This window comes from Drosophila grimshawi, unplaced genomic scaffold (genome assembly GCF_018153295.1).
Source record: "Drosophila grimshawi isolate 15287-2541.00 unplaced genomic scaffold, ASM1815329v1 contig_1369, whole genome shotgun sequence".
Lineage (NCBI taxonomy): Eukaryota > Metazoa > Arthropoda > Insecta > Diptera > Drosophilidae > Drosophila > Drosophila grimshawi.
The window spans coordinates 4,025,780-4,048,127 of record NW_025062891.1 but is presented as its reverse complement, the minus strand read 5'-3'; the positions used below and the strand labels follow the sequence as shown (position 1 = coordinate 4,048,127).

Below are 22,348 nucleotides of genomic sequence, written 5' to 3'. Positions count from 1 at the left end.
TACCAATTTATATGTGGACTTGTTGCATTTGTTAAGGTATTCAAAATAACGAATAAATAATTATAGCGAATGAATATTTATAGTTAATTTATCGATTGGTTTAATCAAACAATGTTATTATTTAGATAATATCCAACTGTTATCAATGCAACTGCAACTAATAATAAAAGACTTTTTCACTGTAATGATAACCTGCTCTATGCCAGACATGATTATTCATGTTCACACCAAATCTCTGTTCGCTATACACCCAAATAAAATAATGGGTTACAGAAAAAAGTACAACTTAGGTAAACACGAACAGAAGCCGATCAGATTAAGGCTACAATGGGTCGGAAATTTGCCACAGCGGCAGAAATTCTTACTTATGCATTTTAATTATTTATTTCTGACGCAAATTGACTGCATTGTTTTAGGCGGCACTGTGATGAAATATTCACGTCGCCTAAAAGTATGCCACGCAATTTTAACAGAAATTAATACACCAAAGTAGTCGAAAAAACATAAATAACAAATATATCACACGCCAAATAAATCAATATCGTCTTTGGTAACAATATTAACTCAAAAGCATCTTTAGCAATACTGCTACGTTATGGACAAATGCGAGAATTATCATTTTCTAAGAACCAAGCTTGAAATCCCATTTTATGAGTTCTTATCATATTAAGTATCAATAGACATATTTAAAAAAATTTTGGCAGTTGTTTATTAAAAACGTTTATCATCTTTGCATACAATTTATTGGAGGGTTTACTCGCTTACGGCTAAGTCACCTTTTCGATTTGCTCCAGTCGAAAGCAATATGTACAAACTATGACTATATTAGCAGAATTATTCTTTGCGGCCCAAATTATGTACTTGAGCAAGCCACTTTTTTTTTTGGTACTCGTACTTGTATATGGCAATTCGATAGGTAGTCTGTTGATATGCTAGATATATATTAGATAAGTAAAGCTACACATTAAGTAGAGGAACTAGAACTAGGCTAATAAATTACTGGCAACTAAATAATACTTAGAAATATGTACTATTCTAATTATACGATATGTTTAATATTATTGTCATGCTGAGGCAGTATCACAGTGCAGGGGCTGATCCTCCAATCGATTATTGATCGCATTTCGCGGCGATATCACAAATCGTTTGCGATTCTCAATCGATTGGCTGAGTCGACGATTGGTACGCTTCTTGCGCCACCTGTACACGCAGTAGCAGAACACTGTAGGGGGTTAAACAGTTGCTAAATTAATAATTAATTAACAATAACTCATAATTGATCACTTACCCAGTAAAACAAGTGCGACGCCGCCGCAGCAGCCAGCGGCAAATAGCCAAAAGCTGCGCGTCTCGGCCAACTCGGCACTGGCCAAACAACTGCTGAATGTTGACGAGTCCACTGTGCGATTGTAGGGCAGTGGACACACATCGCTGTCTATTGCCCCTGCCATATGGAATTAGAAACTTGGTCAAATGCCAAAATACAAAAACAGCAAACAGATGCAGCTGTCGCCAGCTGCAAAACTTCGTTGACTTTACTCACCCATGCAAACGGGCACATATTTTGGATTGGCGCCCATTGTCATTAGATGATTCGTCACTTGGTGGCAGTCGCAGGTGCTGATCTGTGTTCTCGTCAGATCGATGACACTTAAATGGCACAGATTTGCCAATTTGTCAATGCTGAACTCCTTCAGTGGATTCATCGAGGCATTCAGCTGCCACAGATCTGCCACACAAAACACAATCATTAGTTGATTATCCTATCCTATAAGCAACTGGGCAACTTCATTCACTTACTTGGCAGTGTGCCCAGATCGGGTATGTCGTCCAGCTCACAGTTGGCCACATTGAGATATTCGAGTGGTGCTCGAATGGGCTTCTCCAGCGTCTGGAGCTCTTGATGCAGACCCTTCAGCTCGTTGCTGTCCACGTAGAGATTCCGCAGTCTGGGCATCGAAAACAACTCCACGGGAATCGAGGTGAGTCCATTACTCGATAGATCAATTTCCTGTGGATCGATCAATGCAATGAGTTAATTGCTTAGTTATTAACTAATTGCTGACAGTAATTGGATTTTGGTTGACTGCTCACCTGGAGGGAGGTGAGGGGTGCAAACGTTCCCGGCTCCACCGATAAGATCATGTTCTCATACAGCATTAAAAACTTAATATCCGAATACCTCTGGAACGAGCCACTTTTGAGCTTCTTAATGCGATTGAACGATAAATCCAGTACCTGAAAAAAAAAAACGATGACTTTAATTCTCGCTTTATATTTGTCCAAAACAGTCTAGTCATGCACTGCAACGCTTCCTATAGCATCTGCTTAGCTGCACCTGATTTAATTGGAGAATATATGCAAGCACAGTGGGCACACTTGATAAATAAATACATTCTCTTTCTAAATTTTAATGCATTATTAATCTATACTCAGAAAAAAAATCAACCAAAAATATTCAGATTTTCTGGTTTTTATAAATATTTTTTCAATATAAAATGAAAAAATCCTTAGTGTTAAAAAGGAGATATCATAAAAAATCTTTAAAGTGAAATCACAAAATACTAAATTCTTGACTCATAATAATATAACTAACAATAAAACTAATGTAACAGTTCTCTGAACACATACGAAAAAACAAATCTAAGAATTAGACATATTTTTCAAAATTGTAAAAGCAAATGTAACTTAAAATTAAGAAAGAAAAATCGCGGTTTTTAGAAAGACAGAACCATCAGTGTTCTTTTGAAAATGAGTCAGTTTACGAAGATTATTTCTCTGATTATAGTAATATAGTATATAACTCAGTTCCAGCGAAGTTATGTCATTTGGCGTGTTGGATCCCAATTGGATTTTCATTGGATAGAATGCTAACATAAATTGAAAGTTTGCAAAATTTGAACAATTTTGAAAATGTACTTAAAACTCGCATAACTTAATTCAAGAATTTTGTTAAATTGAGCATAATTGTGTTCTAGATAGTGTGTGTCTTAAATGGCCGAGATCTCACGCAAATATATGTATATATTCAAATACATGTTCACATTCATATTCATGTTGCTTCTGTAGTCGCATATTCATGCCGTGCAACAAGTCAACTTCTTTATGCTTCAATTAAGCTCAATTGAGTGTCTGTGTGTGTGTGTGTGTTTGGGGTTGTTGTGTGCGACTGTGGCATGGGTATGGTTACTGTCCACTGGGGATATGATCAGACGTGAATTAAGTTTGGGTCATGAGATTTTTATTGGCACAAATTGACCTCTTGTGCCAGGTCGGAATCTGTCACTAATCTGATAATTGATGAGTCAGTTTCACTCACCTCGACCGATGTTTTCAGGTTTTGTGGCACCTCCTTGAGGTCCATTTTGTGGCAGCGTATACGCGTCAGTTTCTCAATGCGTCCATACGAGCAGCGGCGATCATCCTGGCTGGTTGTGCCAAAGGCCAGCATAGCATTCACAACGGATATGAAGACGATATTTAGTAGCAGGCAACGCAGCTCCATGCTGTGAACAGGCAGATAAATATAAATTCGTTTAAATATATATATATATATATAAAAGCATCAGTTGTGTGCCTATCACTTCATTTCTTTTCTTCTAATTTGGGTGTTTATTTACCTGACGGACTATCAAAATAATAAATAAAACTAAATGTACGCAGTGCCGCCGCACCTGACCCAAAAAACAATTATTTTCGAATTAACAAATTACAAGATCAATGCCGCGCCATTGAGGATCAGCCCCCAAGTTGGGTCAGTGTTGGATGTTGTCAGTTGTTGCTGTTGTTTTTCATTGTGCCCACTCTCAAAACATTCAATCAAGCGCAACTGTGATGCGCAGGGGCGGGTGCTGAGCGGGCGTGGCAACAAATTGAATTAGTTGTGAACTATGCACAATAATACAAGCCAAACAAAATTCACGAAATGCACCAAACGTAGCTCAACGCGGCGTATGAGTGATGTTCGCGTTGTGCTCTTGTCTCGCATATTACGTATACGTCACGTTATTGCTGCTGTTATTGTTATGCTTTCACGCACACGAAATCAACAAATAATGCACACAGATACCCTGTAATACCCTGTAATACTCGAAATACCCAATACTCACTAGTTTGTATATACTTCCTTTGTTTTATTTATTCAATATGCGAACTGTAAGAAACTTTTGTAACAATTGGATGATAAGCTCAAGCAAATATATATGAAATGGATTTGGGTTATAAAATCGCTGATTAACAGCTGCGGGATGAGTCTGTCAAATGTTATTTTTTTCTTTTATTGTTCCGCGTCGGGCCGGAACTTGCAATTCTGTTCAAGTGTTGTTCGTCAATGAAGATTAAAAGGGGGAATAAAAAGACCCACCTGCTAATTATCTGAGGCAAGACTGAGTCATTCGAATTAGACAAGTCTTAGTTATTTTACTTTATTGCAAGTTGCCATTGTCGGTTATCTTATCGTTTCGCCCGAAAATTTATTATATATCTCTTGATACAACATCAAACAGACAACGAGCTGCGCATTTCGCGCTATAAATCATATTCCAGATATAGACAGATACGGCAAGGCATTCTTCTTTTATGGATCGTGTCAAAACACGAAAAGCACTTTGCAAAACAAAAAGAAAAAGAAATCATTGAAGATCAAACTGTAAATTGATTTATTGCCAATCCGAATTCTGTGGCTGCCAATTGATAATCTGATGCCATATTTACGTACGTATGTCGGCAAAAATGTATTGATATCAAAATAGAAGATCGAAAATTGGTATAGTTTGCACTTTTCAGAATTGTTTGTGCTACTATCACGACCCGTTGCAATGCAATTGGTAAAGTCATGCGATCAAAAAGTGCTTTACTCTGTTCGGATTCGGTTTCGGTTTTGGTTTCGGTTTCGATTACGTTTTTCATTTGGAAAATGCATGTGCCAATTTGGAGTTTTGTTACAAAGCAGTTGCGTGATTGCAAATGCTTTGTTGACGACTAATTTGCTGTCTTTACATCTATTTACCTATTTCACAAAAAAAAACAAAACAAAAATGATATATCAGATATACAATGTTTTGGAGTACTCATATATATTTTTTGTGACATTCATTATAATTACATTGTATTTGTATAATATTTTGTTTAATCTCAAGTTTAGTTTATATAATTAAGCAAAGAATGCATTGCAAAAAAAATGCATTGTTTATACTCTATAAAGAAAACTCCTATAAGGTATAATGCAACAGTTGTAAAATATACCTGAATATTTATAGAATATCTTAGAGTCGGCCAACAACACAAGTTTTGATAAATGGCCTTAAGAAATGTTGACTTATGGCCAAAAGACTCAATCCACTTACAAAATGGCGTACGTTGGCCTATTTGCCCAGAACTTAACGGGGCTAAATGATGGATGTGGCGTCTGAGTGTGTTGGTCTTCTATCTATCTATATTTCTATATCCGATTTGAGCGCAATAAGACATATGCCAAGCCATTTCAAGTCGCAAACAATAATGCATGGCTTTAATGTCGCCCTATAAACGATAAGAGACAAGGCAACAAAAGCGCCTTTAGTCAATCAATAATAAAATGTTGAAATGTATATATCACAACCTTTCCGAGTATTGGCCAACTGATATATAAAATGACGCATTTTGGCCAATAATAGCTGAGACAGCAAAACACCGAGTAATTTGATTTCCTTGTAAATATTGCGTAGGTGGGGTGAGTTGGAGGGGAAGCAGATGAAGTAGCCGATATACATTTTTGGAATATGCCCAGAAATTCACTTGCTCCAATTGACAATATGTGTTGAGGAATATGTGCACTCAAAGTGCTAGCTAAAAGTATGCTGATCTTGATGCCAGAACTCTTGAATAAATAAAACTACGAACTTATTAGAAAATAAGTTTTTCAAAAACTTTCTGCGCTTAAATAAATTATCTTTATAATTTTTGTAGTTCTAAAAGGATCATAAATTCTCTTTCAAGTATTTGACTCATAAATAATAAAATATTGGAGGGAAAGCCTTATCTGTAGATCACACATCAAATCCCTTTCAACGACGATCGATACTGTTTATAACTAATATTGTTGATATATGGGCAATTATAAAGATTAATGACAATTTATTACAAAAAAAAAAATAATAATAAAAAATAATAATGTATAAGCTGTGTAAAGCACAAAACACGACTTTAAGTAAACAAATAATAATAATAATAATGATAAGCAAATCATATTTAAGCGATACACTAACTTCTGTCGCTCACTGTTTGTGTGTACCTCTGTCATTAGAGAAGTCTGCAGAATCGGCGAAAAAAAAAGAAGCAGCAACAAAAAAATAAAATTAAAGTGATTTCCACACATTTCGACACAGAGAGCGACCGCAACAATGAGCTCTGGCTATAAATACTTACTTATATATGCCATATACATGTTTTTTGTTCAAAAAATTTAAATTAAATTTGAAAATTTGTAAGGCAGGAGAAACAGAAGACAAGAGTCGACTGCAAAACTTATGGCATACAAAAAAACAAAAAAAAAAAAACAATTTTCATTCATTTCGGCTTAAAATACCAATTCAAAATTTTGATTTTTTTTTTTGTTGTGTTTAATATCTTTGGGGTATGGCGGACATTTGTTGAACTTAAATTCAATAGAATTGGCAATAAAAAGGGCTAATGCTCAACAGCGACAGCTCGATGCGGCGGAAAATGGAAAATTCTATAGCCATAAAAACAGATCAGACACAGCCGCTCCAGCCGCCCTCCAAATGGGCCAAATACGTTCGCGCCTTTTACATTAGAGTGGCGGGGTGAAATTCATTTATTGAAATCAGAACTCGAATCTATGCCCACTTCCACTTTGGCCGCATTTGTATAATATTTATTTATGTGTACATATGAGCCTCAATCATGAGGCCAAAAGCAATAACAAAAACAAATACACAAAATACAATACTCGACAATCCCCAAACATTAATAGCACGAGAAATTCATATTGGGCCCGGAGTAGATGTGTCAGCCAATGGATTACGGCCTGGCTAATGATAAATATATATGGAATATTATTTATCTACACAGATCGGAGGCAGATGTTAAGCAAGCGATTATGGGATCAGTGAAAAAAAAAGACTATAAAAAACCCAATATAAAAAATTAAAAAAAAAAACAAGAAACTTTAAATTAGTTTCAAATATTTTAATAACATTCTAAACATTTGTGAATGAATTTATGTGCTCTTATGATTTCCCGTGTCACACTTTGTGGGCGTTACGAGATGTTATATATGTGTGTATCTTCGTTTGCCCATGTATACCTCATCCCCTCCACACCCCACCCGCCTCAACAGGTGGGGGCCCCGTCCCCCCTTTAAAAGATTTATTTTCATTTTTCCTCAGCAGTGTGCGTTTGATAAAGATTTATTTGTTTAGACTTTATGTGTTGAAACAATACTAGAGCACACAAGAGGGGAGGATGCATACTCGCCTCTAGCAACCCACATTTTATATGTTTTTAACCGCTGCAACACTTCAGCGTAACTGAATCTTATCGGAGTACGTCAAGTACACCAGATGTCTGTACAAAAAGCAAAGTACTCTGCCAGTTGCTTCTTATCAGAGTAATTAAATATTTCTGTTCCGATGGCAAGTGTTTGGTTTTTGGGCCGTTATAATTCGAAGACGAATATATCGTCAAAGTCGAAGTGTAGGCAACATGAAATTAATTGATTGCAACAAACAACAACAACGGTAATAAAAACGTTGCCCATTTATTTCAATTAAACACAATCAAGAATACATTCCCCCAGCGACGCTGAAAAGACGATGAATTTCCAAGTACGAAAACCAAACAAAAAACGAGCTGCTTCAGCAGAAAAACTGACCATTGTCGAGAATGCCAATTGCCAATTGGGCTAATTAAAGAACTAACTATCGAAAGAAAATATGCATATATATGAATACATATTTTATAGATAAAGTTTACAGAGAACAGTTGAAAAATATTACATAAATACTTTAAGAAATATTTCAAGTATATTTTAAAAAATAAACCATTCTGAAACTTTATGTGTTATTTTTAAATAAAAAAAAATTCTGCGATCATACGCGACACAGAAATTCCAAGATATATAACTCTCTTATCTTAGTATTTGATTATTTTAGTCATAGATAATAAAATACTGAAAGTTAAAAAGAAGAAGAGAAAAAATTCTTTAGTCCCCATTGTTTGATCTTAACTCACGTTCACCAACGCTCCAGAACATGTACAGCTTATATAGCTGACTTATGGGTAATTACAAAGATTAGGCACCAATGGACGATAAGGCATGTGCCAGGTTTTATGAGAGGTAATTGCACTACAAGTTTCGGGCTCTGCATCACCTGCTAGGTGAGTTCTATAGCAGATTCATGTCATTTAACCGGCACTGAGTAAAAGTGAAACTTGTAAACACAAAATTGTTGAATGTTTGTCCATTAAAACGAACCTTTAGATAGCGATACACATGCCTTACCTTAAACCTTTTTAAAAGTAACCAAATAAAACGACTTATCTAGTTTTTCTTGGTCTCCAACCGCTGAATGTTTTTCAACTAAAATTTCTAATCAACTTGTAAATGAAATCTTTTGTGGCATTTATCTTTTGAATATTTTCCATTTGACATAAAATGCATTGTTGTGTTTTAAGAACCACCCTGGCAGACGAGTGTTTATAATCCCGCCTCAACTTTCAAGTTCCAGAAATTCTCGCAGTGTTCTCCGTCTCTACTTTCAATTGAAATCAATTTAGCTGTTTTATGTCATTATGCTGTGCAGAGAACTGCATTTTGTGTCAAACCGAGCATGACTAACTAAAAACCTAGAATAAACGACAGCTCAATGTTAAGTTTGTTGATTAGAATAAGAAAAGTACTAAAACATTCGGCACAATATTCCGTTAATCTACAACATTTTAATAACGATAACCCTCAACAACCCCGATTAAGGCTTTGAACGTCGAAATTTGTTCGCTTTGAAAACTTACCTCTTAGGTAATCCAATAAATATTATATATTCCCATTTAACAAGCGTTATCCTTTGGAATTTTAATTGTCCGGAAACACATTTTAAGCATTTGCATTTCCTTTCACTATGCTTTCTAATTTCCAGTAAATTGCACCCTGAATGATCGAGTAGACACTACACCAAAAAATACGTATATATCTCCGATTCACAGAAATTTCAGTCGTATTTCAATTAACACGAATTTGTTTTTCGTTGTGTTGTGTTTTTTGTTGTCCAAAGACGGAACCGATCGCGAACACCGGAACCGACCCGTTCAATCCAACCGCAAACTTGGAATTGAAGCAACGAACCAGCGACGAACTGCGTTCGCTCGGCGATCGGCTCCCTTTCGGGTGTCAGAGCCGACCACGTTGATAAAGTACCGAGGCGACGATAATGCAGCCCGGCCCGATGAGGGTGTTGTTCTGGATTGCGTTGTAATTTTTCGTTGGTGAAAATGAAAATTTCACGAGAAAATCTCACTCGCACTGTGCACTCATCTCGCTCTCTCTCTCTCTCGCTGTCCCACTCTCTCAGTGCAGTGGCAGGCAGGGTGATAACAATGAAAAGTGATATACAAATGTGTTTGCAGCCCACTGTGCTTAGAATTGAATTAAATCGCTCGGTTTTTGCCTCCGATTTCGACAGCTTTATTACTTGGTTTTTGTTGTCTGCAGCAGTTTCGGATTCAATTAGCCATCAAGTGCTAATAAATCGATACAATATTGATGACGATGTCAACCAGCAGCATTTTCAATATAATGAATCCATCACGACTCGAGCTTCCGACTCATTGCGAGACTCATTCATATTACAGCTAAAAAGAAGGCACATATTACGTCTGTGATAAGGCTGGAACGTCAGCTTATGCAATCAAAATTCTTATCAACAATGTTCCAATTTGTGAAGACCTTAAAAACTCTTCTGAACTGACAGTTGCCAAACAAAATGCACAATTCAGTTTGACTGACGGTTCTTTTGGGTATTTATCGGAAGACATTTTGAAGAAGACTGTCGATAATAAATACCCTTTCAAAACAGTAGCAATCTGCTGTTATTTTACCCATTATGTTAACCGGGAAAAGATCTCGAACAAATATCTACCTGTGGTCAGGTAAAATGATGCTGTTGATGCTATCCTCAGGTAGATTGAAAACAAAACATTTGCCCTTTCGTGGTTTTCTCTTTATTTGCATTTATTTTGTTTACAACATGAAAAAGAAATGGTAGAAAAATATGACATTGTGTTTTTGTTTTTGCAAGGTTTTTAATATAACAAACCCCATATTCCATTAATTTTTAGTCTTTGCTTCGTATTTGTTTTTGATTTTTTTTTGTTGGTTTTTTCTGCTTTTTTTTTTGTTTGAAAAATGTTTTTTTTTTTTTAATATTAGTAATTTGAATGTAAAGTATGTAATATAAATGATAGAAAATGTGTGTTTTTCACTTCTTCAGTTGAATTAATTGAGCAAACAAAAGTCATAAACATTGAAAATTAGCGAAATAAGTAAAAAAAAAAGAAGTGAGTAATTGTAAAACAAAAGAATCATAATAAATTAACCCACCCAAAATTGTTTCAGCACACAAACCTCCATTGGTAGTTTTGATTATATAAAATTGCTTTAAAAGTGTGTGTTATAATTGAGCAATTACGCTTTCCTTGCCATTTTCATTCAACAACTTTTCGTTGGTTAGATTTGCATCTAAATATTTTTCACAATTTTATTTTTTTTTTTAGTTGCACTTTTTCGATTTGTTTTATGCAACGTGTGTTTTTTTTTTTAAATGTTTTTCGTTTTTTTTGTTCGATTTTTTCTTATACAATTGTATTCGTTTTTTTTTTTTTGTTGATTATGTTTTTTTTTTTTGTTTTTCATTAATTAATAAGAAATTAGAAATGAGCTTTCATTTTGGTTTTCCATGAAAAATCAATGAAGCTGCCGGCTATATATATATAGCAAAATCATGAGCTTTTACAATCCTCTGTTTATCGCAGAATAAGTTTAACTTGTTCCAACTAAATTAGGTAATACAACAGATATACTTTAGCCAAAAATTAATCACAATCTTTTGCATTCATATTGCAAATATGCTTGAGTGTGTGTGTGTGTGTAAAAGGTGTGTGTGTGTGTTTGTGTGTGTGTGTCAGAATGCTTGAAGCATCAGAGCTCTGCATTCGTGCATGCCTCTCAACGCCTTTTGTTTGGCGGATGGATTAATGTTCAGGCTAATGGATGCCTCGTGAGGAATCTCCTCTCTAAGATTGTTTCTGGAGACGCAGCTGCTCGGCAATGCTGGTGTTCTGATAGAAAAGACGCACCACATGCGTGTCGCTCTCATCCATTTTGGTGAGTATCTCCAGCTGGAACGTCTCCGAGAAGCGAGTGTTGATGAACACGCCCAAGGCGGCCACGTCGCACTTGGTAATCAGGGCGCTCTCCAGTTCACAGTGCTTGCTGTAGCGCGCCGGCTTTGCCAGATCCTCGGGCAGCTGGCGGAACTGATCGGTGATGGCATTGTTGCCAAAATCTATAAAGTGCACTTCACACTTGCCCTCATCGAGGAGCTTGACTATCTCGGCCCGATAGAAGACCTCATCTTCGGGGAATTTGGCCACACAGATTGCACCCACGGCCAGCTGGGTGAAGGGTTCAAAATTTTGATCGGCATCGAGCATTTTATCGGTCATCTGTTCCAGCGCGGGCACATCCTGTTCCATTTGCACATAGAAGGACTTGGGATTGTCGTACTGCACCACAAAGCAATTGTGCAGCACCACCTCGAGCGGTCGCTGCACACCAGCCACAATGCTGGCCAATTCCTCTGCGAAATCCTTGTAGTTAATGCGCAATTGCACTGCCTGCTGGGTTGTCTCCTCCTCCTCCTCCTGCTTGAGTTCACTGACCAGCTCGTAGACCTCACCGAAATGCTGCTCCAGCAGCGCGGCAAATGCCGTCTCCAGCTGCTCATCCGACACATCCTGGGGTATTTCATTCAGCTTGCAGTGGAGCGCCAGTGGCGGTATTTGACATAGCTGCTCGGGCAGCGTGTACACCTGCTGGGTGACCACAGTGCCGCCGTAATCCATGAGGAACACCTCACAGCCCTTCTCATCAGGCAACACTTGCCGGATGCAGCAGCGATAATAGCAATCATCCTCATAGCATATCCCGTTCACTTTCGGGGCAGGACTCGACACCTTCTCGAGGTGTTCGGCTGTCAGGGACTGCAGTGTTTTCACAATCAGATCCAGTTCGGCCGAGTTCTTCTTGAGCTGCACATAGAAACTCTTGGGTGAGTTGCCATGTGAAATGATGCACTCCTTGTTATTATTATCCTGCTTCAGCAGCGCTGCAGCATCGAGCAGCTTCTGCAGCTGCTCATGTATGTTGAGTGCATTTTTGTCCATCGTCTTTAGACGGACCAAAGGCGGCTCCGCCGTCTTGTTGACAAACTCGACGGCCACCTCCCCATTGCAACTGTCGATGAGGGCGTCGAGCGCTTCCCGGGATTCCTTGGGGTATTTCAGAAAGTTCACGCACGATTCGAGAGCATGCAGCTCGGCCAGTGGCTTCACTTGAGCCAGCTCCGACGGCAGCTCAAATAATTTATCCACCAGCGCCTGATTGCCGTAGTCAATGAACAAGACGCGATATTGCAGCGACTGCTTGGCGGGCAACTGCTCCAAGATGCGTGCTCGATAAAACTCATTGTCATCGGCAAATTGGGCGACGCACAGCTCAGCCAGCTGAGCAACGCCCTGCTTAGGCTGCAGACTGGCGTTCTCCGAGTTCAGCTGCTCGCTGGTGTTGTCCACGAGTTGATTGTCCGACTCGAACTGCAGATAGAAGCTGGTGGGACTATTCACGTGGGTCACAATGGCCAAACGGCTAGCCGAGGAGTCAGCACTTGACTCCCCGTTGGACGGGGCGGCAGCAACTGGTTGTTGCACCACCTCCGGCTTGGGCTGCTTACGCGTGCAAAGTGGCAACAATTGATCCAACACATTCTCCTCATCCAACAGCAGATGGATGAGGACATGCTTCAGTCCCGGCTGCAGCAGTTGTGTGGTAAAAACCAATTCACCCTCGCCGGTAAGCTCGGCAAATTTGAGCTCCGCCTGCTGAGACCAATCAACATAATCCTCAGGCAGCTGCAACGAGCAGCGCTTCGACAAACTGGGGACCGTTGCTATCTGCTCGGAGAGCAGCAAACACTTGGCCGTCGTCGATTTGTTGCCGTAGTCAATGAAACGCACCTCGTAACGCGAATCGGGCATCTGACGCAGTAGCTCGGCCCGATAGAAGAGTCCATCGTCATCGAAGAGGGCGGCCACAATGCTGCCCTTTTCGAAACGCTGCAGCGGCTGCAGCTGCTGCTCCGCATCGCCCAGATACATTTCGATCAGTTCGAGCGCCTTCGAGTCGCTCTCCAGCTGCAGATAGAAGTCAGAGATGCTATTCACATGCGATATGTAACAGCTGCTGCCACTATTCACGTAATCCAGGGGCTTGGCATAGCCATCGGCAATCAGTTTCTTGGCCACATCGACGCCCTCAATGTAGAGATTGACATAGCTGCGCTTTTGGCAATCGCCGCGCGACAAATACTCATAGTGGAGCAGCTTCTCGTACGAATCATTGAAGATGCCATTGGCAGCGTCTGCCCACTCCAACGTGCCATTGGGCGCAATGGGCAGGGCGAAGGGCAGACACAGTGGCTCCGTTTGGCTGCCCAGGCTCTGCTTGATCTCCTTGGCGTCCGAGACGCAATCGGTGTTGCCATAATCGATGAACTGGAGCACCATTAGCTCCGCATCGAGTATTTTGGCACGATACCAACACTTGTCCATCGAATACATTGAGATGCATTCGGCGCCATTGACAACATCCATCAGCTGTGGCAGCGATGGCGACACAATCATTAGATTCTCGGTGAGACGCTTGAGCTTGGGCAGCGCATCCATGGTGTGCACATAGAAGTGTGCGGGATTATCGCAGTGGCTCAGCACAGCGGTCTCCATGTCCTTGTACGGATCCGGTGGTGGTGGCACAGCGACAGCTGTCTGGCTGGGCGTGGGTGAGACTACAGGAGTAACAATTGTTTCAATCTCGGGAACGGGTAGCGGCTCAGGCACAACTTCAACAGGTACTGGCACCACTTGCTCCACTGGCTTCGTTTCAGCCTTGGGAGCAGCAGCTACTGGCTCTATTGGCGCCGCCGTTGTTGGCGCCACCTGTTCCGGCTGTTTGTTGTTGTTGCGCTGTTGTTTGGGCTCCTTGGCTTCCTTCGGTTCCTTTGCTTCCTTTGCCTCCTGCTGTGACTTCTTGGTCTTGGGTGAGCTGTTTGTCGAGTTTGATTTGCCTGCCTTGCGCTGCTGCTGGTGCTCCTCATCATCATCGATGGTCAGGTCGACGCATTCAATATACTCGTATATGTGGGGCTTCTCCTTGTCCAGCTGCTTGCGCATATAATCAATATCCCTGCCCGCAATGAGCTTCTCTGCCTTCAGCTTGTCCAGCAGGTTATCTTTTCCATTGGACAGGAGCACATCGGCAATGAGATGATTGCGTCGTGTTTCAATGGGCTTTACTGTGACCACCGTCTCCAAGAGGCTGGCGAGGCGTGTCTTTAATTTCTCATCGTTCTGGATGCGACCAATTGGTAAATTGATCTCAACCGCATAGCAGCTTCGATTCACATAGAACTTCTCCTCCAGCTGCTTGAGCTTTTCGCGCGACAACTGCTCCGAGTTGCCATAGTCAATGTACAGCACATCCAGGCGTGCGCCCTTGTTATCCTTTGACAGGATGCGTGCACGATACCAATTGCCATCGGCGCTCAATGCCGCACAAACTTGATCCTTCTCAATTTTTCGCAGCTGTTTGCCTGGAAGGAAGAAACAGCTTAATACAAGTGGCTTAAAGTAGACCAAGATTTAGAATTGGACATTTTGTGTACCAACAAACTCCATTCGGACAAATCCAACTGTTTTGTCTTTGACTCACCTTTCTTGGAGTAGTACTCAAACATATCGTCCAGCAGCTGCTTCATGGATTCCTGCACATCGCTGGGCTGGACCAAAATACGATAAGACTTGGCCGTATAGACGACGAGTGCCTTAAAACTATTAACCAATACGGGATAACCGCAAATAAAGGGATTGCGCTCCTCCTTGAGCAGCGGCATAACAGGTCGCAAGTGAATGCTGCCCAAATCAAGAGGAATACATTAGTTGAATGGTTTGGTTAACGCTGAGAGCTGCTCTCTCACTCACATGTTGTTCTCGCACACATGCTTTATATTTAGGGCATACGATTTACCCTCGTAGTACTGCTTGAAGGCCTTGGCCATCTCCTGGTCGGACTTGACAAATTTAACGTCATCGTAGCTGCACAAGAAGTTCACATCGCTGCAGCTCTCGAGTTGTATCTTAAAGTTGGTCATATCTCGAATTGAGGTGAATTTGCCACGCACCTGCTGACCAGCCAACAGACTAACTCGCACCTCTGAAAAAGTATGAGATCAAGATTAGATTTGTGGCTACTCATTGAACATATATCTTGTTGTTGGACTCACGCTCTGAGACCTCGGTAAGGAACTTTGCACTGATTAGAGTATCTCGAAGAGAGGCGCCATTCACCAGCATTTTAACTATGTATGTGTTGCCAATGCTATTATTATTGTTATTGTTGTTGTTGTTCTGGTTGTATTGCAGTTGCAGCTGTTTCGATTTGAACTCGCATTCGACTTTTGCATTTGCTGGCACAAATTTCTCCATGCGATCAACGATATACAAATGATCATAATTGGTCACCACTCGGTCGAAGCTGCAGCGTTGCGCCAGACACGGCGGCTCTGCAAATCGCTGCTCCAGCTGCCAGACATCCTCCGAGGAGACAGTCAACATATTGCCAGCGTCGACGCAGAAGATGCGATATTTGCGCACCATCTGATTGGAGGCAACAACGGTGCCCCGCATTATGGCATTGTCCTTGCGCTGACGCACAACCACACTGGAGCCGACCTTCAGCTGGAGCTGCTGATGGGGCTTCTGGCGATAGAACTGCCGCATCTCGCGCAACAGACTCTCGTATTTGGTGGCAAGGGATTTTGGCACTACGTAAAATTGGAATGGCGATACCCACCACGAGAGACTAGCCGCCTCCTTGGTGGGCGTTTTTATATCCTGCACTGCAAACGCTTTGTCCAGCGGCACATATTTCTCCGGCTCGGGCATGGGCACCGCCTTAGCTGCTGTTGTCTCCGCATTAGATGTGGCATCACTTTCCACACCACTCGATCGCTTCGAACTGCCGCCATCCAGCGTGGACTTTTGACGTTGTGGCTTCTGTGCGAAGCCCTGCGGTGCATTCTGTGAGCGCTGGTTGGGCGAATTCCGCTGCGACTGCTGCTGCTGCTGCGCTTGATCTTTGCGTGGCGACTGATTATTGGCAAAGCGACTGCGAAGAGAAAGTAGAAATAGAAAGTAATTCAAGACTGTAAATTACGTATCCTTGCAGCTGACAGATATATCTGACCCAATCTAAGCAAAAGCTATGAAATGGTTTGCCATTAAGAAAATAGTTATTTAAAAAGGGAATTCGCGTTTGACATCAATATGCATTTATCACAATTAAGATTTAATAAATATAATTCAAATCTTTTTGAAGGCTTTGATCAGAAAAGGAGTTTGTGGATGGCAGGCAAAGTTTTACATCTTCGACATACATCAGCACCCGGGAGTGACTATTAACAGGCAGAAGATCAATTATGATTAACTTTGGAGTAATTGAGTTGACTAAGAGTTGAATATTTTGAGATCCAATTAATTAAGTTATTTGGAAATTCAAGCAGATTTAGATTAATGATGAACTAACAAAAAATGATTTATAAAGTCAAAAGTCAAGTGTCTACTGATGATTGGGGCCACTTCCAATCCCAACTTCTCAATACTCACGTATTTTTGTTGGCTTCCGGTTTGCAGACGCCATTTTGCAGTCGCGGCGAATCCGTGCGATTGCGTCCATTTTGGCGGTTGCCCTTGCGCGGGGAGCTCATGCCGCTGGTGTAGCTGCTGGTGCTGTGACTCTCAAAGCTGGTGTCGATGCGCGTATCTCGACTGCGTCGAACCAAATTGCCATCGACGCCACCATTGCGTTCGGGTCGTGCCGGATGCTGTTGCACCGGACGCTTGGCGCCGCTCTGCTGCGATTGGGTATCCTTCGAACTGGCAGATGCTGAGCTGTGCTTGTCCCATTCGTTGTTGGCATTCCTTTTCTGCTTCTGCTGCAGCTGCATGCGATCCTCACTCTCGACGGTCGTCGAGTTGAGCACCTGACCCTTCTCCAGCTGCTGAGGCGCTGCCTCTGAAGTTATAGACTCGGCACGCGTCACATTCGCATTGAATTGACCCTTCTCCAGGGTGAGATACTGCTCAAATGGCATGGACAGCTTGTAGAGCTTCTTCATCACGTTCAGATTCTTGGCCAGCAGATTGACGACATTGAGGCCATCGGGTTCAATGCGAAAGACACGAACGCTGAACGCGCGACGACTGACGTTCGACTCCTCGGCAAGCATCTCGAACTGAACGGTGATCTTATCCTCTCTCAGCTCGCTGTTCTCGAAACCCTTCAGGCAGCACTTGATCGCCTGGCGCGGCATCTTCAGATGCTTCTCGGCAATGATGCCGATCAAATGCTTTTGCACTGCCTCCTCATAGCCAAAGTCCACGTGACGCACAATAGTTGTGGAGGAGTCATCCACGCGCAGCAGCTCGGCACGATACCATTCACCCTCGCATTTGACGACACAGGGTGCGCCAAGGACGAGCTGATCGGGCACCATCTGATTGATGTTGTAGTAGGCAAACATTTCATCCATCAGCTGCTCGAATTGCTTCACGTTGTTCACCTTCTGCACGTAAAAGTTGTTCGGCGAATCGATGTAACGTATCTCGACGATATCATCATTTTGCAGTGGCTCCGCTTTGGTATACGCCTGACGCGAATTCTTCTGCATCTTTAGCTCCTCCAGCTTGCTGTTGCCCTGTGAGAGATGAGTGGTTTTTGTTTTAAATATGTCGGAATCCTATAATTAAATGTATCACTTACATTGCGCATCAGCTGGCAGGTTTGCATGGAGCCCACACTCTCAGCCGCCTGCACTGTCAATTGGAAGTTTTTATATATCACTGAACTTTGAAAGATGCGTTTCATGCTCTCATCGAGGGCGCCCAACTCCTTGGCGCCCGCGAGTGCGAAGCGAAAGGCAAACGGTTTGATCTGCAACAGTTCCTGAGGTATCTGATAGAGATCTGTCAGCGTGACCATCTCGGCGTTGCCATAATCCACATAGACAACACGGATACGCTTGCCGTAGACGGCGCTGACTAAGGCACGATAGCAATTGCCATCCTCGGAGAAGCGTGCCACACATGCAGTGCCCACGCCCGGATATTGAATGAGTGTCTGCATACGCATACGCTCGATCTGGCCCATCATGGCGTTCAGATCGTTCTCCGCGCTCTTCAGCTGCACCCAGAACAGATGTGGTCCGTTCTCCACGAAGCTCACGTAAACATCGTAGGTCAGACCCACTGTGAGGCTGGTGGTCCGAAATGCCGGAATAATGGGTTGCAGCACTTGTTGCTTCTTCTGTGCAGCTGCTGCAGCCGCTGGCGGTGGTTGCGATAGTGTATATCGTGGTGCGTGAGCATAGCTCAGCGCTGGCTGCTTGGGCAACTGCATCAGTGGCATCTGCTGCGGCTGCACCTGCTGCGGCTGCATGGGATTATTGAGGCGCACATTATAATACATATTCAGTGGCCTGGGACTAGTTTTGGGCGTGTAAACATTGTGCGTGGGCAACAGCCCCGACGATGGCTCGGAAGTTGAAGAATAATTGGCACGTTGTGTATTGTATGCTAGATGATTGGCCGTGGCAAATGGCGCCGCCTTCTGTACATTGGCCAGATGTACGCCGGGTGCCGCCTGAATGCTGCTTGGCAAAACATTTGTCTGCAAATTCAATTGAAATGAAAATAACATTAGAGACTTGATTAAGAAAGCTATTAAATAATTAAGAAGATTTTAGTAAATTATTTCCATGACGCTTGGTTAAAAAACAGAGTTTTACACAACTTTTATCAACAAGATTGTCTTTAATCTTAAAGAAACAGAAAGAAAGAATGTCTTTCTTCGGCACCATAAAGATAAAATTCCCTTTTAGAACAGTGTCAAATTGCCGACATTTAAAGTTCACTATATATTTATTGATATGGTAAGCTGAAACCGATGATATTTGGTTGGTAAATAGAAGCAGCATAATAATATGCATACTGAGCAAATTTGGTTCAGATACCTTGGCAAACAAAAAAGTTATTTCTATGGCGCCATAGGATAGTCCAAATATACAGTGCAGTACATATAGACATCCGATCCGCCTGCAGCTAAAAGACCGATGAGGAACTAGTTGACAGAGAAACAGACGGACAAGGCTGGTGATGCTGATCAAGAATGTATACGCTTTATGTTATGGGAGACGTCTCCGTTAATGCGTTACAAGCTGCACGATAAAATCATAATAGCCTCAACAAAGTTATGAAAATGCCTCAGCTGAGTCAACACAAAACGCTGCATAGATATATATATATATATATTTGGATTATCAAAAGCATACCAAATTGGCCAAGGGCGTAGGCATCACCATTTGGGGAGGCGGCTGCACCACCTGCTGCTGCTGCAGCTGCTTGGCAGGTGGTATATACTCGTTTGTCGCTGCGGTTTTTAGCGGTCTGGTTGGCGTTGTGGCTAGCGTGCGATGCACGTCGAGGCGAGCGGCAAGCGAATAGCGTGCCGCAATTTGTTCGCGCGCCAAGTCTGTGGGCGTCTTGGAGGAGTTGTTCGTGTGCTGGATGCTATTGTTGTTGTACTCGATAAGGTTGGTCTGTGGTGAGGCCGCCTTCCACAGATTCTTGCAGTGGTCCATGATCAGCTCTTTGGCAATGGGTGCACCGATTTGCTTCTGCTCCACAAGGAACTCATTGAGCTCGAAATCCTTCCAGCGTACGCTGGCAAATTTCTGGCCACATATCTGGTCGGGATCCACCTCGATGCTGACGACATGATTTGCCATCAATTGATTCACCGCATCCAGTTCGCTTTGATTCCACTCTGAGCATATGCCCAGCACAATATATTGCGAGCAGAGAACTGGAATATTCTGCAGCAGTTGCGGCTGTTTTGAGAATAGCAGCTGTATGCATAAAAGAACAAAACAATATCAGTTTACATTTGATAACTGCGGAATTTGATTTCATGTGTAAAATTCACCGACTCACATCATGACTGCTCACGTTACGCTTGTAGCCGTAATCAAGAAACTCAATCTCGACGCGCATTTGGCTGCGAGTGTTGCCCGTGTGGTGTTTGCTGTCATTGATGCCAGCGCTGAGAACACGGGTTCGCATATATTCCACGTCGCCGGGAGCGGCGCCATTTCTTCGCTTGAGCACACAGCATGTGCCGGGCGTGAGAAGCGCCTGTTGGCGCTCAATTGACCAACTCGGGTCTATGGCAAAGCATGTCGGAAGCAATTTCTCGATGCGCTGACTAACCATCAGGGCCGCATCCAGATTGGCCTGACCGTACACCTTCAGATAGGGGCCAACATGATCCAGATGCGTGACGTACAAATCAACGCTGGTTGCTCCGCCACCATTCAATGGCGCCTTGCCGTTCATATTACTATTCTTTTATCGCTGCAACAAGATGCAAAATATTCAAATCAGTATCGAAAAACTATGCAAAATGCAAGGTATCATTTGACATTTGAGTTTTCAATCAATATATTCAAATGCTCACGCACACACACAAAATAATTATATATATACATATACATATGTAAATCAAGACTTTTAAGTGTCACTGCATTGTTCTAAGATGACGTTAACTGCCTATCACACACACACACACTTATACAAATTAATCGTCATGGTGTAAAATAATCAATTTATATGCAGCGCACAATTCCTTTTTTCTTCCGATTGTCACCAAATATATTTAGCAAAGCTTCAATTTCGATTTCACCCACACACACATGCTACTTATGCTTGTATGCAAAGCGAACAGATAACCGTTAATGCAAGACGAGTGCGTTGTCAATTTTTCGTTGATGTGTACTTTGACAACCCCACGTCGAAATGCATGAGAAATAGCTGTAAACATGGCATGCCTACTGCCAAAATCCTATTTTCTGAGGTGGAATATGCGTGTGTTGTGTGTGTGTGTCTTATCGTTGTTGCCACACACACATAATTCTCGTTCTAGTTTTGTCTACTTTAAAAAGAGAGAGAGAAAAAAAGACAGTAATTAACAAATTCCAAGCAACTTACGTTGTCGTCGTCGTTGTCCACAGCGAAACTCGGAAAAAACGCCCCTGCCTCTCTCTCCGCACGTCCCCTGTGTGCATCAATATTCCTCAACAGTCACTCACAAGCGCCCAGCCGATTGAATTCTTTTTGCGCTGATCCGCTTTGCTGTTCTGTATTATTGCGAATTCTTGTTTGTTTGTTTTTATGCTGATTTCTGATTCCGCCGTGTGGCTTAGAAAATGGGCGACAGACAGGCGGGCGGGCGGGTGGCTGGATTTGGCACACTTTTTATGTGTGATATGAGCTGTGAGCTGCGAGTTGTTGAGCGTTTTTCCTCTTTCGGGCTGGCTGGCTGTCCGTCAGTCAGTCAGAAGTGTGATGTTATTTCGTAGATGTAATTGTAGTTGTAATTGTGTAGTAGAAAGAAAGTCTTCGAGTGTGATTAGAAATCGTTTGCGTTTGCGTTTCAGTCTTTTCAGTTTTCTTTTTGTCGTCCTTCAAAAGTGCTTGCGTCGCAAGCGCAACCCAATTTGAACGTGTTGCAGTAGTTTGTAGTTATATCATAAAGCAATTAATCAATGCGAAATAAGTTTTAATTCGAAATTTGTTGTTTCACTTGCCCACCCAAGTAACTCAGCCCGAGACAACGACGACACGACTGTCGATATGTTGATCGATAACCAACGGAACAGTGTGACCGTGATGTATGCAAGTAAAAATACTGTGCGAGAGGAGCAACTCTGTTAGTGTAACAGGAGTCTAACAGTGCGTTAGCAGTGCATAACAGCTATAACTTCGAGTTGACTCCAAATTTATTGACAATTTAAAAAATATGCATTAAAACCCAATAATAAAGTATATTTTATGGTATGTATTTACGAATAGCCAAGCCATTTTTAATTTCTTTAAGTTTTGATTACAGTTTACAGTTTACAAACTA

General features: G+C 41.9%; 2 protein-coding genes across 2 annotated transcripts; both read right to left on the bottom strand.

Moving 5' to 3' along the window:
- Window positions 1-685: 685 nt before the first annotated feature.
- Window positions 686-9,326, bottom strand: LOC6560378 (leucine-rich repeat-containing protein 4B). The gene is made up of 7 exons (XM_001987284.3): window positions 9,013-9,326; window positions 3,320-3,506; window positions 2,095-2,238; window positions 1,801-2,011; window positions 1,544-1,729; window positions 1,289-1,444; window positions 686-1,222 (listed from the first exon to the last, which is right to left on the bottom strand). Exons 2-7 carry the CDS (start codon window positions 3,503-3,505, stop codon window positions 1,065-1,067), a joined length of 1,041 nt encoding a protein of 346 aa, XP_001987320.1. The 5' UTR covers window position 3,506; window positions 9,013-9,326; the 3' UTR covers window positions 686-1,064.
- Window positions 9,327-10,195: 869 nt separating this feature from the next.
- Window positions 10,196-22,043, bottom strand: LOC6560377 (maternal protein tudor). Its single transcript, XM_032734413.1, has 9 exons — window positions 21,430-22,043; window positions 20,377-20,796; window positions 19,716-20,291; window positions 18,149-19,054; window positions 16,993-18,083; window positions 15,612-16,495; window positions 15,310-15,541; window positions 15,041-15,240; window positions 10,196-14,921 (listed from the first exon to the last, which is right to left on the bottom strand). The coding sequence occupies exons 2-9, from the start codon at window positions 20,776-20,778 to the stop codon at window positions 11,290-11,292; spliced, it is 7,923 nt and encodes a 2,640-aa protein (XP_032590304.1). The 5' UTR covers window positions 20,779-20,796; window positions 21,430-22,043; the 3' UTR covers window positions 10,196-11,289.
- Between the last annotated feature and the right edge of the window lie 305 nt (window positions 22,044-22,348).

Coding starts and splice junctions, on each gene's coding strand:
- LOC6560377 (XM_032734413.1), bottom strand. CDS start 20,778: ATGAACGGCAAGGCGCCATTGAATGGTGGCGGAGCAACCAGCGTTGAT. Junction 20,292..20,376: donor GTAACGTGAGCAGTCATGAT/GTGAGTCGGTGA, acceptor TTATGCATACAG/CTGCTATTCTCAAAACAGCC. Junction 16,496..16,992: donor CCGGAAGCCAACAAAAATAC/GTGAGTATTGAG, acceptor TTCTCTTCGCAG/TCGCTTTGCCAATAATCAGT.
- LOC6560378 (XM_001987284.3), bottom strand. CDS start 3,505: ATGGAGCTGCGTTGCCTGCTACTAAATATCGTCTTCATATCCGTTGTG. Junction 2,239..3,319: donor ACCTGAAAACATCGGTCGAG/GTGAGTGAAACT, acceptor TTTTTTTTTCAG/GTACTGGATTTATCGTTCAA. Junction 1,730..1,800: donor CGATCTGGGCACACTGCCAA/GTAAGTGAATGA, acceptor TTTGTGTGGCAG/ATCTGTGGCAGCTGAATGCC.